The sequence below is a fragment of the Glycine soja genome, chromosome 19 (genome assembly GCF_004193775.1).
Source record: "Glycine soja cultivar W05 chromosome 19, ASM419377v2, whole genome shotgun sequence".
Lineage (NCBI taxonomy): Eukaryota > Viridiplantae > Streptophyta > Magnoliopsida > Fabales > Fabaceae > Glycine > Glycine soja.
This window is the reverse complement of record NC_041020.1, coordinates 41,163,610-41,176,913: the sequence shown is the minus strand read 5'-3', so window position 1 is coordinate 41,176,913 and position 13,304 is coordinate 41,163,610. Positions and strand designations below refer to the sequence as shown.

The 13,304-nt window shown below is 33.5% G+C and overlaps 2 protein-coding genes across 5 annotated transcripts; both read left to right on the top strand.

The window, feature by feature from the left end:
- The first annotated feature begins 1,175 nt into the window (after positions 1 to 1,175).
- On the top strand, positions 1,176 to 8,224 carry LOC114399217 (autophagy-related protein 18g-like). Of its 4 annotated transcripts, none has more exons than XR_003663681.1 (10): positions 1,176 to 1,652; positions 2,463 to 2,921; positions 3,070 to 3,474; positions 3,583 to 3,828; positions 3,939 to 4,772; positions 4,846 to 5,003; positions 6,253 to 6,389; positions 6,678 to 7,199; positions 7,521 to 7,644; positions 7,768 to 8,224. XR_003663681.1 is itself a non-coding variant. In XM_028361351.1 (9 exons), the coding sequence occupies exons 1-9, from the start codon at positions 1,479 to 1,481 to the stop codon at positions 7,785 to 7,787; spliced, it is 2,955 nt and encodes a 984-aa protein (XP_028217152.1). In that variant the 5' UTR covers positions 1,176 to 1,478; the 3' UTR covers positions 7,788 to 8,224. The 4 variants fall into 4 exon arrangements, 2 of the variants coding, with proteins under 2 accessions (XP_028217152.1, XP_028217154.1); XR_003663682.1 differs by having other exon boundaries at positions 7,521 to 7,662; XM_028361351.1 differs by lacking the exon at positions 7,521 to 7,644.
- Positions 7,909 to 12,575, top strand: LOC114398838 (histidine-containing phosphotransfer protein 1-like). The gene is made up of 5 exons (XM_028360958.1): positions 7,909 to 7,935; positions 9,825 to 9,955; positions 10,068 to 10,136; positions 10,254 to 10,339; positions 12,095 to 12,575. Exons 1-5 carry the CDS (start codon positions 7,909 to 7,911, stop codon positions 12,169 to 12,171), a joined length of 390 nt encoding a protein of 129 aa, XP_028216759.1. The 3' UTR covers positions 12,172 to 12,575.
- Positions 12,576 to 13,304: the final 729 nt, after the last annotated feature.

Below are 13,304 nucleotides of genomic sequence, written 5' to 3'. Positions count from 1 at the left end.
ATTAAATACCAATAAAATATTAAGAAATTATATTTTTAAGAAATTAAGAAAGGTGCAGCGTAGTTGCCTTGCGAACCATTAACAAATTAACACTTGTTAATTCAATTGGGTTTTGTTATTATCTAGACTTGCCCTATTGCACCACTCAAAACATTCATCATACCACCTATTTTAGGGACTTGGTGTCTAATAATACCTATTTTGGACACTAAAAAAGCGGATTTTTAGCTATAAAATAAAAATTTAATTTTTTAATAATTATAAATTTATAATAATAATAAAATAAAATAATATATTATTTAAATTTGGTGGGTTGACGGGCTAACCCACCAACCCACAGGTTGAGCTCACTTAACCCATGAGCTAAATGGACCGAGCTGAAAAGTTATTGGTATCGATTTTTTTTATTTTTAAATTGAACTTGATCCACCTCTAGCGTGGCGTGGGTCGAAACCCATTTTGATGACTCTATGGATATACTTGAATGTTTGTTCCTAGCAGCAATTATTGCAATCACTTTGTTAATGAATAACCGGATAATTTGGAAGAAAAAGTATGTAATGGTTTAAGTCATTATTTTAACGTCATAAAATAAATATAATTAAAAATATTTAAGTAATTACCTTTTCTATGAATATTATAAAAAACTAATTATGTTTTTAAATTTTATTTTAATTGAAGATATAATATTGTTAATTTTTAGTAAGACTTTTTTTGGGTGGATATTTCAAACAAGATAAATAATATCTGAAACATAATCATAATGCCACTATTATTCATTGTTAGTAATTTAATATTACCATGTACTTTGATAAAAAGAGAAACAGGATCCTAATTTTATGACCAAAATGGAAATAAAGTACGAAAATTTATTCGAAACTCGTTTCTGGTAGTTTGTTGTTTTTTTACCTAAATAAACAAATTCAGTTGACAGAAGAAAAAAAATTTTATTTATGAAGTGACTGCAAGTAAACTTAAACTACTAAACTATAAAATAATACAGTATCTATCAAGTTTATTTCAACAACCAAACTAAAGAAAATCTTGCTTAAAAAACAAAAGAAAGTCTTGTGCAGCACAATATTTTTTTTTTAATTTGCTTGCTTAGATTAGAGTGTTATACAATGCAAGCCCAATCCATTATTTTCATCACCTTATTTTTCGTTGAAAAATACCAGAGAGAGAAAATCTGGAAGAAGAAGAAGAGAGGAAAGGCAAAGAAAAATAAAATAAAATAAAACTGCAGACATATAGAGAGACATGGACATATAGAGAGAGCGATAAACGAAAGTGAAACTCGTAAGAGAGAAACTTTCGCCATCAGAAGTTGCTGATAAAAAAACTCAAACAGAGTGAGAGAAGTCTTCTATCGCTTTCGCGGATGATATTTTGTTCCTTTTCTGATCGGAAATGTCGGCGGCGGGGAAAGTAGACGCGGCTGAGGGTGGCGGTGCCGAAGGAGAAGGAGATTAATCATCATGAAGAAAGGAAAGGGGAAGAACAACGGCTTGTTGCCGAATTCGTTGAGGATTATCTCTCTATGCCTCAAAACTGTGTCAACGAATGCCACCACCGTTGCTTCCACCGTGCGCTCCGCCGGCGCCTCCCTCGCAGCTTCTATTTCCTCGTCTTCGGAGGATCACAAAGATCAGGTACCGCTAGATAGATAAACCTATTTGTTGGCGTTGCTTATTGAATATTAACACTGGAAGAAGGAGTTGATCACGAAAAAGAACCAACTATACTTATTTGCTTTATTACTTTGTAGAGCAAATGTGTTATTGTATCTCTTCTTGGATTAGCTCTATAATTATAAATGCGTAGTTTAGAGTTTACACTGAAGATATTAGGGAATATCATTTATTTGCACCGAGGTTTTGTGTTTGTCTAATGAAAGTGCTCACTGAGTTGGCTTTACTAACTTGTTAATTGATGTAGAATAGCCTTTCAATGGGAAATGAGGGTGAAAACAATCAGGGATGAATTTTGGGAGAAAATTGTATGTAAAAGAAAAAATCAACCCTGAATTTTTCATCTTCACCTTCAGTTTTTTTTTCTTTTGTTATAAAACTGATTCCGGGGGACAATATTTGTGAATCTACTCAATAGTTTTTCGGGATTTTGGGACTTGAAAGCTATCGTAGGGAATGTTAATTTAATAATTACTTCCAATGATATGAAGATATTAGATATAGAGTTTGTATAGTTTAACAAAATTCACATTGGAATTTATACGAGTTTTAAATTCTCTGTACAGGGTTTTGTTGCAGATTTTGCTTTATTAGCTTTTTGACTTGGTTTATAGATTTCCCAACATTTTGCACATTAATTGCTTTGCATTTTGGCTAATTTTACATTTTCCAGTTCATTTGTTTTATGATGATTGGACTTTCTTCTTTGACCTTTATATTACATGAGCTAATGTATCCAATATCACGTGCCTTTTACTACTTGGTGGATAGGTAACCTGGGCTGGTTTTGATACACTGGAGCTTGATTCATCTAACCTCAAACGTGTTCTTTTACTTGGTTATCTGAATGGATTTCAAGTTCTTGATGTTGAGGATGCCTCTGGCTTCAGTGAACTGGTCTCAAAGCGCGATGGTCCAGTTTCTTTTTTACAGATGCAGCCCTTGCCTGTAGGTTGTGATGGTCAGGAGGGATTCAGAAAGTCACACCCTTTACTGTTGGTTGTTTGTGGGGATGACACTAGCAAGGTAAACCACAAAAGTACCAGTTTGAGTGGTGTAGGAAGGGATGGTAATGTTGAAACCCAAACGAGGAACAATGTCAATTCTTCAACCGTTGTTCAGTTTTACTCCTTGAAGTCTCACTCTTATGTTCATGTTCTGAGGTTCCGTTCAACTGTGTGTATGATCAGATGCAGTTCAAGGATAGTAGCGGTTGGTCTTGCAACACAAGTATGCAGTGATTTCTCCGGTGTCTTGTAGAAATTTTAATACTTATATTAGAGCTTTATTGTCAGATAAAGATAATAGGATCTATTTGACTTAGTTTTTTTGTGTAATGTATACAATAATTGATGCATTTTGTTGATTATTTTTGCAGATACACTGCTTTGATGCTTCGACTCTTGAGAATAAGTTAAGTGTTCTCACTTATCCTGTTACTCAGTTAGCTGGACAAGGAACAACTGGTGTTAATGTTGGTTATGGTCCAATGGCTCTGGGTCGAAGGTGGTTGGCATATGCTTCTAACAGCCCCCTGCCCTCTAATTTAGGTTGCTTAAGCCCACAAAACTTCAGTGCTTCTCCCGGAATTAGTCCATCAACTTCTCCAAGGAGTGGTAGTTTAGTGGCTCGGTATGCAATGGAGTCTAGTAGACATTTAGCTGCCGGAATAATCAAATACTGTCAAGAGCTGCTTCCTGATGGTTCCTCTTCTCCCGTGTCATCAAATTCAGGTGTGAAAGTCGATAGGGTTACAGGAATTGATGCAGATAATGCGGGAATGGTTGGTATTGTTTCATGATGCCTGGACTAATTGATAAGTTAGATATTTGTGGGCTTTATATGAGATGTTAATATCCAACATGTTCTTGTGTCATTTGGTTGATTGCAGGTAGTTGTCCAGGATTTTGTTTCTAGAAGTATCATATCACAATTCAAAGCTCACACTAGTCCTATATCTGCACTATGTTTTGACCCTAGTGGGACCCTTCTGGTCACTGCATCAGTATATGGGAATAACATTAATATATTTCGGATAATGCCATCATTCACATGCAAGAGTTCAGCCACTCCAAGCTCCAACTGGAACTCTTCTCATGTGCATCTTTATAAACTTCATCGCGGAATAACACCAGCTGTCAGTATATCTTAGTTCTGATGGGTTTATTTTGCTTGCTTTTCAAGTACGATATTCCTTTTATAGCTTGCCTTCATACCCTTTTGATCTTTTTTTTTCTTATTTGCCAGATGATTCAGGACATTTGTTTCAGTAATTTTAGTCAGTGGATTGCAATTGTCTCATCCAAGGGTACTTGTCATCTTTTTGTTTTGTCACCCTTTGGGGGTGATACTGGCTTCCAAATTATTAGTTGTCAGGGTGAAGAACCGTCCCTACTCCCTGTTGTTTCTCTGCCTTGGTGGTATACTCCGGCTTCCATTCCTTACCAGCAATCTTTGCCTCCTCCAGCACCTGCTGTTCTTTCTGTGGCTAGCCGGATAAAATATAGTAGTTTTGGATGGCTTAATACTGTTCACAACTCTTCTACAAATGTGACTGAAAAAGTTTTTGTGCCATCTGGTGCCATTGCTGCCATCTTTCACAATTCCTTGTCTCACTCGCAACAGCCTGTTAACTCAAAGGCAAAACCCTTAGAACATATATTGGTATATACACCTTCAGGTCATGTAGTTCAACATGAACTTCTGCCATCTGTTGGTTTAGGAACAACTGATAGTGGTTTGAGAAACCAGTCAACTTCAGTCTTGCATATGCAGGAGGATGAGTTCAGAGTCAAAGTTGAACCTATTCAATGGTGGGATGTATGTAGAAGGTCAGAATGGCCAGAAAGAGGGGATTCTTGCTGCAGTACCTTTGATAGACAAGGAGGTATTGAGGGAGTTCAAGAGAAAATAAGTTATAGTGACTTCCATGGATTGGATTTTGTGGGCTCAAGAGATGAGGCAGGGGAAAAGATGATAAAATCGTCCAGTGAGAATATGCAAGACAGGTTCCATTGGTATCTGTCTAATGCGGAGGTGCAAGGGAACTTTGGAAGGTTACCCATATGGCAAAAGTCTAAGGTATTTATTGTGCCAAGTTCTGATTTTCATATACAATACTATGAATTTGTAGTTAACAATTTTGCTTCTTCAGATTTGTTTCTATTCAATGAGTTGTGCAGGAGCTAGTTTCAGTGGTACTGGGGAGTTTGAAATTGAAAAGGTCCCTGCTAATGAAGTTGAAATAAGGCGGAAGGAGCTGCTTCCTGTTTTTGACCATTTTCATAGCATCAGATCAAGCTGGAATGAGAGGTGGTGACTATTTTCTTTTTCATTCCTTGCAGATTTTGCGATCTGTGTATGGTGTCAATGCTTTATCAAATCATGTCATTCTATCTGATTAATACTACTTTTGGATGACAAAAATTTACTGTAACAGTGGTACATTATAAAACAAAGGCTAAATTGCAATTTTGGTCTCCCTCTAATTCTTGATTCACAATTTTGGTCTCCCTATTTTTTCCTGTGGTTTTAGTTCCCAAATTTTAAAAAATCTGTAATTTTGGTCTAGTCCTCAATTTTGCATACAATTACACTTAATGTTTGACTAATGATGTGACAGTATTGTGATGAGGTGGAAATTAACATTTAAGAATTAAAAAATAATTTATTAATTAAAGTGTAAAAAATAAAAGAAACAAACATATGCAGAATAGAGGATTGGACCAAAATTTCTAATATTTGGGAACTAAAATCGCGGATCAGGAATTAAAGGGGGGACCAAAATTGCAATTTAGCCTATAACAAAATGAGCTTTAGCAAGGACATTAAAGAAACGATAAAATGGGTTTTTAGCAGCTCTAGAGTTCACAGAATTTCTTGTTTCAGGGGAGAATGTATAAGGATAATGTTTATTATTTGAATACTTATTTCACTTAACTGGTTACCTTGGGAACACATGATATTCATTGATGTTGAACATATTCAATCTAAATTTTACAGATTGTAGTTTATAAGTTTCCAACTACAACCTTGGTATTGCAAGCTCACCCTAACTGACTCACCATATCATGCCATGGATAAACTGGATTTCCTGTCTTATCTCACCTTTGTTGATTGTTGAATCATGCTTGTTGGCTGCTTCTTTGAATGAGAGAATGTCTTGTTTTTATCTTTTCCTTTTGATTTTGTCTGTGTTGAGTCTGGGTTTCAAAGTCAAAGATAATTTGACTTATAGATGCACGCCTGTCAGAATAAAAGGACAAAGAAAAAGAAATGAATGCCAATATTATCAAATGTTGCAAACCTTTTTTCTTAGGGTCTCTAGATGGCATGAGGTCATCCATATTTTAAGTATCTGCTGCTTGCATTCAGTTGACGAATTGGAGGCATTTATGGGGATCTGTTACCTTGACCAATTGAGTATTATTGTCTTGCAAAATGCATACATTATAATCAGTTACAACTGTTATCCTAAAGGAACTGTTTTTCGTTTGTATGTGCTCGTCAATGATCTTATTTATTAGTCATTCTAATTACTTAGTACTGGCTTTTGGTTCAGAGGTCTTGCTGGGGACAGATATTTAAGCTCTACATCTCCTGTTCTCGATCAAGCTGATGACAAGGAAACTGCTGATGTGACAGTTATTTGTCATTCAAAGCCAGCATCACTGAGTTCCACTGAAAGCTCAGAAGGAGGTAAGAAGCTAGTTTACTGAAAAATTATATTCCAGCCAATTAATGACCCATTGGAGTTGTGCAAGAATATAGAGACACATTTTCATATTACTATTTTTTTTCTTCCTTCGATGGAATGCTTGATGAATAGCTGAGTACTAAACATTCCACACTGTGTTTAAGTAATTTCTTATATTTTGCAACCATCAACATTCTCTGCTAAGTCTATTTTTAGTTTTTTATTATTTTGAATCTCATGTGGTATTGTGGCAACCTCTCATTGATACGATATTTACTAATTTACTCTAGGTTCATCAAGAAGAATTGAAAATCTGCTTGACTTGGATCAAGTTGCTTCTAGTTATCAAATACTTGGTGAGATATGCCTGGAAAGAATGGGGACAATCAATGTTGAGCCTTGTCTACAAAACCAGATTGTGATGAGTCCATCATGTCTGTCTGGAAACTTGAAACATGTTGATTTCAACGCTGACCACATTGCCAGTCCTATATTCCAAGGGAGAAATATAACTTCTGAAGGAAGAGATTCTATAGGTGTTGAGATCAGTGAGAACTCAGCATTGGTTCTAGAACATGCTTCACACGAGACTGAATTTGTGGAAGTAGCCTTGGCAAAGCAAAATGAAGGTGTTGGGATATCTTTCAAGGATACCCACTGCAAAACACAGGAGCATGATGGGAGTGACGTGTTAACTGAAGTTGTAACTGATGATGTTGACAGCAGCTGTAGCTACCATGAAAGAGAGCAACTAGAGGAGCATGGGGAGAACGATGAAATGCTTGGTGGCATATTTTCCTTTTCCGAAGAAGGTAAAAATATAAGGCTGCATCTATTTTAATTAATCTTGTGATTGTTTTGTTGGTATCATCATATTACTATCATCTATAAGTCTATTTCCAATTAATTTATTAACTTCACACGTACTTTAGGTTGATTACCACAGTTGAAGAATAAGTCACAGCATCTATGAAGTCATTTTGTCATCTGTGCTGTCTGGAATCATAGCTAGGATATATAAAATCAAATGTAAATGTTGTGAATAAGAAATGACATATGAGCAAAAATTTAGTTGATTTGTTGCTGAATTGTGCGGTCTCCGTGGGACTCTCACCCGTGTGTACATTCTGTAGATGGAAGTTCATGGGCTCGCTAACTTTGGGCCCTATAGTGTGAAAAGTTCTGGGTAAAGGTAGTTTGAGCTTGCATTCACAGTTGTAAGCGGGTCATTTACCAATGTCTATAAATACGAATCAGGCATGGAATTCCCTTCAAGTTGTGTAACATTTTTATTTTAAATTTGACAAGAAGAAATGAAAAATGTAAAAAAGCTCAGTTAATAGTGTTCATTAATGCTTCTGCCTCCCTTCATTCTTGCAGTTGCAGACGGTGTAGTATGATAACTTAGTATGATGATTGATTATGTGAACGAGTGGAAAGGACTGTCTCTCTAAACTCTGCTTCAGTTCCTTTTATTGGAAGAAAGAATGGAATGTGCGATTATTATTATAGGATAAGAGAATGGACAGCATGGTTGTGAGGGTCAAGGTACATAAGGATAAACAGCCACATTAGCTTCTCTAGATATATTTATCATTTGATGAATTTGACATCTCATCCATCAAAACAGTCAAACTCCGGTGAGAATTGAAGATGTTGGATGCCAAGAAACTGCTTCTCCGTTATGGTTTAAAAGCTTAGTAAATTTATATAAATATTATGAGTTCAATTCTTATGCACTATTGTTTAATTAGAAATTATAGTATAATTTTTAAAGTAATTATTGCAAAACTTAATAAATTTACCATGTTAATTTGTAATTCAATGATAATTAAAAAATATTTTACATTATTGGTTCTTAAATTATTTATTTAATGTTTATTGATAGTGTAAAAATGTTTTATATTATTAGTAGATAAATTATTTACTCAATGTTTATTATTGTTTTTATTTAGAATTTAAGTGCATGTTTAACTTAAAGTTGAGAAAATCTAAAAGTTATTCGTTCAGTATAATGGAATTCGTTAGTGTATTAGAATTTACAAAAAATACTTTTCAAACTTTAATTCAAACACAGTCTTATCCCTTGTCAACAAAACAAAGAATGATGTAGAATACTAATTCATTTTCTTGAGTTATTTTCTATTTATAAAAAAAATTGTTCTTCAAAATAAATTTAAACCAAATCAATTAAATTAATTCAAATTAGTTTGATTTATTTATTTATTTTTCTTTAAATTGAAATCAAATCATCTACAATCAGTTCTACTCTTAATTTTTTTAACACAGACATACTTAATCGCTCGATAATTTTTTATAATAGAAATTTATACATTTTAGATTCATATATATTATTTATTTATTTTTATCATATTTTAGATAAAGAAAGATATAATATGTTTTATAGAATGAGATATATAAAGTTACAGTTGTTAAAAAGCGTACATTAATTTATTAAAAAAAAGTGTATATTAATTAAGAATATGAATACCTAAAACTTATTTAAGTATTTTTTAAAATATTAAAGTGTAAATAGTTTTTTAATTTACAATAATATAAAATTCAACTTTTATGTAAAATATGAAATGACAGAACATAAATTTTAAAAACATAATATTTTTTTAATTTAATTTAATAACCCAAACCAAATCAACACAATGTTAATTGATTTTTTTTAAAAGAAAAAGGGGAAAAGCCACAACACAGTGTTTATTGATGTAATTTAATTTAATTTGTCTGAAAGTTTTAAACATTAAACTAAATTAATCTAATTAAATATGTTAAATTCAATTTTTACTATTTTACCCTAAAATTCCAAAAAGATCAACCCTTCAGCCTGAACTTCCACAACAAAAAGGGGAAGAACTTTACATAATTTTGGGTACTAATATTGGTGAGACAAAACCAAAAGTAAGCATGTTGACAATCACTGAGGAATCCACGTGTGCCTTTCTCTCCTTCATTGGTAGCTGAACAAAAACACACGACACAAACAACGTTTTCATTTCCATTTTAGTTTCAACTCAAACCCCTTCCAATTCCAAACTCAGTTGTATTCCCTCTCAAATTGAACTAAATCAAACCAAACCATCATGGATGTGAGTAAATTAAATTCCTCCTTTTTTAATTTATAATCTTTTGTATGACTTCTTCGTATTTTTATTAACCATACAAGCAAAATGTCTAGTTCAATTGGTAGAGCGTGAGTGAATTGTTGTAGAGTACTTAGTACTTGTCTTCGATTCCTACCGATAAAAAAAATAAATAGAATACAAATACAAGCAAAAGTTTGATCACTTTGATGGCTACAATTTACTATTTCAATTTTAAACTTTCTTCCTTTTCCTATTTTTTTTCTTTCCCGGTGGATAATCTGGATAGTTGGGACATGCTTAATAATGAATGTAGGGTAATGTTTTCTTGTTGTTGGGGTGTAGGGATTTCTGGATGATCAGTTCAATCAGCTTCAGAAACTGCAAGATGAGAGTAGTCCATATTTTGTGATGGAGGTTATGACCATGTTCTTTGGTGATTCTGAGAAACTTCTAAATAGAATTGCACTAGCTCTGTGAATATATATTCTCTCTGTTCAAGGGGTAGGACTTTTATTGTGATCGAATATATTATATGTGAATGAAATAGGTTAAAGGGAATGTTAATTATCTGTATGACCTATGTAGAGAACAAAAACCTGTGGATTTCAAAAGTGTAGATTCTAATGTCCATCAGTTCAAAGGAAGCAGTGCCAGGTATAATCTAGTATTGCTTTTTCCTTTATATTTTTTATTGTTCATGTGTTGCACTAGCCAGAAGAAATATATGCTATGAGAAATTTGTATTATTTTGTGATTTTATTTGATTAACAGTGTTGGTGTTGTGAGAGTTAAAGATGTCTGCACTAACTTCAGAAATATTTGCGAGGCTCAGAACCTGGAAGGGCGAGTTGTGCAAAGTGAAAACTCATTTTCTATTACATTCTCTCCTCTCCCCTTCTTGAACATGCACTTTATTGCCTTAAAATGTGTATATCGTATCCTGTGATTGTGAATTATTTATGGTTACTGCTTGCTTGGATTACAACCCGGTAGTCAATCCTGGGCACAAAGCAATAAGACTTTTCTTGTAACTAATTAATTTATGAAGAACTTGAAGTTGTATCCAGAAATCAATTTTGAAGTAAACACTGAAAATGCTACAAGTACAAAATACTTCTTAAATTGGTCTGGTGGTATGTATTTCAATTTACTCAATTCAGACATTTTTTTAATGATTGTTTAAAGAATAGATTTAATTTTTTTTATCTTTTCAGAATTTGTCATTTAAAATTCCATATTTCATGTTTTAGTAAATAAATAAAAGGGTGCATTTGTTCATGAATGCAATGTTAGAAGATATCAGCGACTCTGCATTCACTCTTTCACCCTTATTGCCAACACATCACACTTGCCCCCATTGTCAAATGATAAATATAATGTTTGAATTTCATCGAATAGTCTAAGGAACCAAAACAACCAAATCTTACAACTCACAAGAAGCAATTGGATTTTATAAAATTAGATAGCCAGTGCCATTTTTTTTTTGGAAACATAGGAGCTAGGTGTTCAATGAAAATTTGAACTCACCTGTTGAAATGATGGGGGACCAGTAACATATCTAGTAATGATAATGGATCATCTCTGTTCTTGTTCATATTTCTGATTCTTGATATTGAAGACCTCTTTTTTATGTCATGCATATACTGCAATTAATAATGCTTGTTTGTGTACTACCATGGTTTCACTGTGTAAGATTATGGGCGGCAAATTATGAAGCAAGTATTGTTGCACTTCCCTTGGCTTATCTAATGTGTTAGGATGAAAGAGATAAAAAGTATGTTGTTCCGGTAAATTTTATATTTTCTTCCTTCTAAACTCTAGAGATAAATAAATTATCAAGAGTTTGAAGGTGCTAGCTGGCTCAGCTAATGAAGTGATTTATGGGCAAGGTCCTGAGATCAAATCCCACTTTCATCACTCCCCCTCCTCGGGTATAGTACTGTCCATATTTTCATGGGTGGCAGAAGTGAGTCATTTATTGGTTGAAATATAACTGGTTTCCAAGATCAGGTACCTAAACAAAAGAAAAAAGATTATTAGTTAATGTAAGATGTTGTCCACTTGTATTCTTGTTTTTTAAGAGAAAACTATGCTATTAACCAACTGTTCTTAATTTATCCTGTGTTGGAAATTATTTATAAAAAAAATTCCACTTCCGCACTTAGTTAGGGAATATGCCTTTCCACTCAGCCTAAAATATTGCATGTTTGTTGTGTGCTTTTTTCGTGAGCACTTTTGAAAGAGTCATAATCATTAACCAATAAGAACACAGGAGATCTTGTACTGATGATTGAAATTGAGCATGGTGATATGACCCTCACCACAATAGTTGGATAAGAAATGGAATCACTAAAAACATGTATTGGAGTAGGTGTGTGAATTGTCTGCAACAGTTGCAGCAAGAATACTCTCTATTGAGGATCAATCTTCAATACTTATTTAGAGTAAGTGTAACATCTTGTTCAAGGAGAGGCTTGAAAACTTTATCACCTGAAAGGCTTTGGCAATTTTGTAGCTTCTAATGCTTGTCCCTCCTTGAATGATCTATTCTTACAGGTTGTTTGAATCCTATTACTAGTACTTAACTATGTTCCTAATATTGATTACTACAGCTGCAACAAGAAATCCAAGCTGCTGGTGGTTCAGTTTCCACAGTGGAATAGATGCAAGCGACATGATTGTCATATAGTGGAAACCAAAACAAGCTACGAAACAGTGGTGGAAATCTTCTGTTACCAATCCGTTCGATGGGAACGTTGCTGGGTTGGAACAGTGCTGTTTATCCAGTGGAACTTTGGTGGAATATTAGCTGGTTCAATGTATAATCATGCAGGAGTACAATGCATATATTGTTTTAAAGATCATTTGCATGTTAGTGCTTTTTGTTGTATCGGGGTTATGCAGTATTTTAGTCTCCGCTGCCTTAAATACTTAGTAACCTCTTTGTATTCATTAATATGGTTTCTCTGGAACCACTTAATTAATATTATCTTTGTTTGCTGATCATAAAAAAAAAAAAAAAAAACCTACGAAACCTAAGCTTTTGATGGAACAGTTTATTTTGTACAAGTTTTTATTTGTTTTGGGGTTATGCAACTTCCAGTTTTTGAATGATTCTTTGAGAATTGTCTCCAGTTTGAACTAGGGGATGGTGGGGATGTGAATAGGCATTTCTTTTAAGATATACGATTCATTTCCCAATGAACTATACTGGTTTCTTTGGAGTGTCGTTTTTTACTCAGTAAGGTAACAAGTTTATTGGTCATTGCTATGAGAAACCATTGTATGAATATGATTTTGATTTTAGTTTGTCCAAGCGTAGATTCTCTTGATTATAAACGCGGGTGACACAAAACCAAAGTAACCGAAACTATCTATACCTTCAGGTCAAGGGATTTTACATTTTAGTAATTTTATACGGCCTTTTGTGTAGGGAGTGGGCAACTATAGTGGTTCCTTTCTCCAAATTCTGCTTTGATTTGTAAAAAACTATGAAACACCCATGGTTCAATTTGCTTCAATAGGGGTATTTGTATTAATTTTATATAGAAATAAAGAGCTTTGGGTTTAAGTGTTACATATTTATTAAATAGGAAAAGTTTTGTACAGTCATATAAAAGGAAGAGATGGTAATGACACTCTCTAATATTCTCTTGTATTAAATAATTTTTTATTTTTTTATAATTTAAAGAATAAATTGATTGTTAACTCTTTTATATATAAAAAAATATAAATCCTATTCTATATTTCCATTTTCATCATTCACTACCTATTTTCTCTTTTCTCCTTTTTTTTTATTAAAGATATTAAAATTTGAGTTTA